This window comes from Henckelia pumila, chromosome 4 (genome assembly GCF_033568475.1).
Source record: "Henckelia pumila isolate YLH828 chromosome 4, ASM3356847v2, whole genome shotgun sequence".
Taxonomy (NCBI): Eukaryota; Viridiplantae; Streptophyta; class Magnoliopsida; order Lamiales; family Gesneriaceae; genus Henckelia; species Henckelia pumila.
The window spans coordinates 110,452,653-110,455,077 of record NC_133123.1 but is presented as its reverse complement, the minus strand read 5'-3'; the positions used below and the strand labels follow the sequence as shown (position 1 = coordinate 110,455,077).

Sequence of the window (2,425 nt, the reverse complement as noted above, 5' to 3'; positions counted from 1 at the left end):
ATTAAAATCTATACAAAACAACTTATAGAACAATTGTTTTTCTGTGCCAAAGTACATGGATATATATTATATATATATTCTTGAAGCAAAATTTTAGGAGAATGATGAATTAAGTAAAATAAATCGTTGGTTGACTCTCTTAAAAACTCCAAGAACTATAAAACCCTAGCCCAGCTACCATAATCCTCAGCTATACTACATATATGCACAATATCTCCCCTCACGTTTCTTGAAACAGATCGATCGAAAGAAATGGTGAGATCTGCAAAGATTAATAGTAATGAAGAAAAGGGGTTGAAGAAGGGACCATGGACGGCGGAAGAAGACCGGAAACTTGTGGATTATATGCAGAAGCAGAACCACGGGAAGGGAAGTTGGCAATTGCTCCCCAAGAAAGCAGGCCTCAACAGGTGTGGGAAGAGCTGTAGATTGCGATGGACTAATTACCTCAGGCCTGATATCAAAAGAGGAAACTTTTCTCCCGAAGAAGAACGAATCGTCATTCATCTACATTCGCTTCTTGGCAATAAGTACGTCTGTTTACTTGGCCCATAATTTTGGTTTATCGACCATGAACTTTGAAATTCATTATTACTATATTAAACTGAACGTACATCAATGTATCCAACTTTCTCTTAATGGTCACCAAATCCTACCAAAAGTACTTTGTGCTCATTGCATCTATCGCTAAGCCGCTTTTGTTTTGTTTTGTTTTGTTTTGTTTTTGTTTTTGTTTTTGTTTTTTGGGTAGTGTATATGATTGAGATTTTATCATTATCATTATCATTATATAGCTATTAGTGATATATATTGTAGCTTAAATCGATCTAAAATTATACAACTGATTAAGCATCATATTTTGATGGTTTTCCTAACAACGGGTTTAATTATAACATATTAACATGGTTTTTAACAATTGCACTAACTCTTATAAGTAATTGGAATCAGATGCATGATCTTAGCATGCAAGTGATATAAACTGTAGACTGGGTGTCGTTGTATTCAAAATAATATGTGTAATGAAAGTTTACATATTGCATTTGAAATTATAAATTAAAATTATCTCAAATGCATTAGAAAATAGTTTTTTAAAATAAAGTACAAGGATAATTTTGTAACTTTAAAGCAAACGTGTAAGCCAACGTGTGATCCTTTGTACATCAGCATAACCGGCCAAGACAAATTGCTTCCCGATGAATCACAGGTTAATTAATATTGTTTAAATGAACTCGTCAGCTTTCAGCTTAATTAATCGATCTACTCGGGAAGTTTAATTAATTTACAGTGATACAAATGAGCTATTACTTAATTTACTAAAATTATAAGTTTTAAAATATTCCCACGTAATCAAAACATAATAATTTTGGGCCTGTTGCATCAACTTATCAATTGCAAGTACTGTTTTCTGATATATATTTTAGGGAAAATAATTTTTTTGGTCCATTAACTTGTCCATGTTTTGGTTTTGGTCCATTAACTTTTTCGATTTGGGTTTGGGTACACTAACTTTGCATTTTTAGTGTTTTTTGGTCCAACTGCGTAAGTGTCAGCTTTTGATTGGTCCACGTCATCATTTTGGACCAATCAAAAGTTGACACGTGCGCAGTTAGACCAAAAAACACTGAAAATGCAAAGTTAATGTACCAAAACCTAAATCGAAAAAGTTAATGGACCAAAACCCAAAGGAGGTAAAGTTACTAGACCAAAAAACTTATTTTCCCTATATTTTATTGTTGCTCGTGAACTTAATAGTGATCCATGCATTGATATTTAATAAAACTAGTGAGTTTATAGGTGGTCTACCATTGCTACCCGTCTTCCAGGGAGGACGGACAACGAAATCAAGAATCATTGGAATACTCGTATCAGAAAAAAGCTTATACAATCTGGTATTGATCCGGTCACACACCAACCCATTACCGATATCGATTTTCTTCTTTCGAATTTGTATCCCCTTCGAAATTTGGCCAAGATTCAACTCCTCGAAAACATGATCCGACTCCTAAATCCAACCTCAACATTAATTCAGAATAATATTAATGGATCAGCTTTCTTGGATAGATCCCAAGTTCTTAACAATAAACTCCAGTTTGATGAAGTACTTTTTAAAGGGAATATTCCAGAACCATTGCCACTTCTGTCGACTGGGCAAGATTTTGATCAGCCCTTTTCTGGGGGAAATCAAGCCATTTTGGACACTTTTGGTTTTATGCACGACACCATAAATGCGGACGATTATTCTCTTCCGGCTTTAATTCCGGAGACACCTCAAATCTCCGGCACCTACAACACCATAAATGTTGCTAACAATGACCCAAACAACGACTTTTTGCGGAAGTTTATAGATGATCATGATGAAGTTGAAGCTAATGGTTTTTTCTGGGAAACTGTTCTTAGTGAACCATTTCCTCTGGTTCCCATGTAG

At 34.6% G+C, this 2,425-nt stretch overlaps 1 protein-coding gene across 1 annotated transcript; it reads left to right on the top strand.

The window, feature by feature from the left end:
- Nucleotides 1-252: 252 nt before the first annotated feature.
- On the top strand, nt 253-2,425 carry LOC140861546 (transcription factor MYB93-like). The gene is made up of 2 exons (XM_073264569.1): nt 253-410; nt 1,795-2,425. The coding sequence occupies exons 1-2, from the start codon at nt 253-255 to the stop codon at nt 2,423-2,425; spliced, it is 789 nt and encodes a 262-aa protein (XP_073120670.1).

Excerpts from the sequence above, each read along its gene's own strand:
- LOC140861546 (XM_073264569.1), top strand. The coding sequence starts at position 253 with ATGGTGAGATCTGCAAAGATTAATAGTAATGAAGAAAAGGGGTTGAAG. Across the intron at positions 411-1,794 it reads AAGAAAGCAGGCCTCAACAG|GTGGTCTACCATTGCTACCC; the intron begins GTGTGGGAAGAG and ends GTGAGTTTATAG.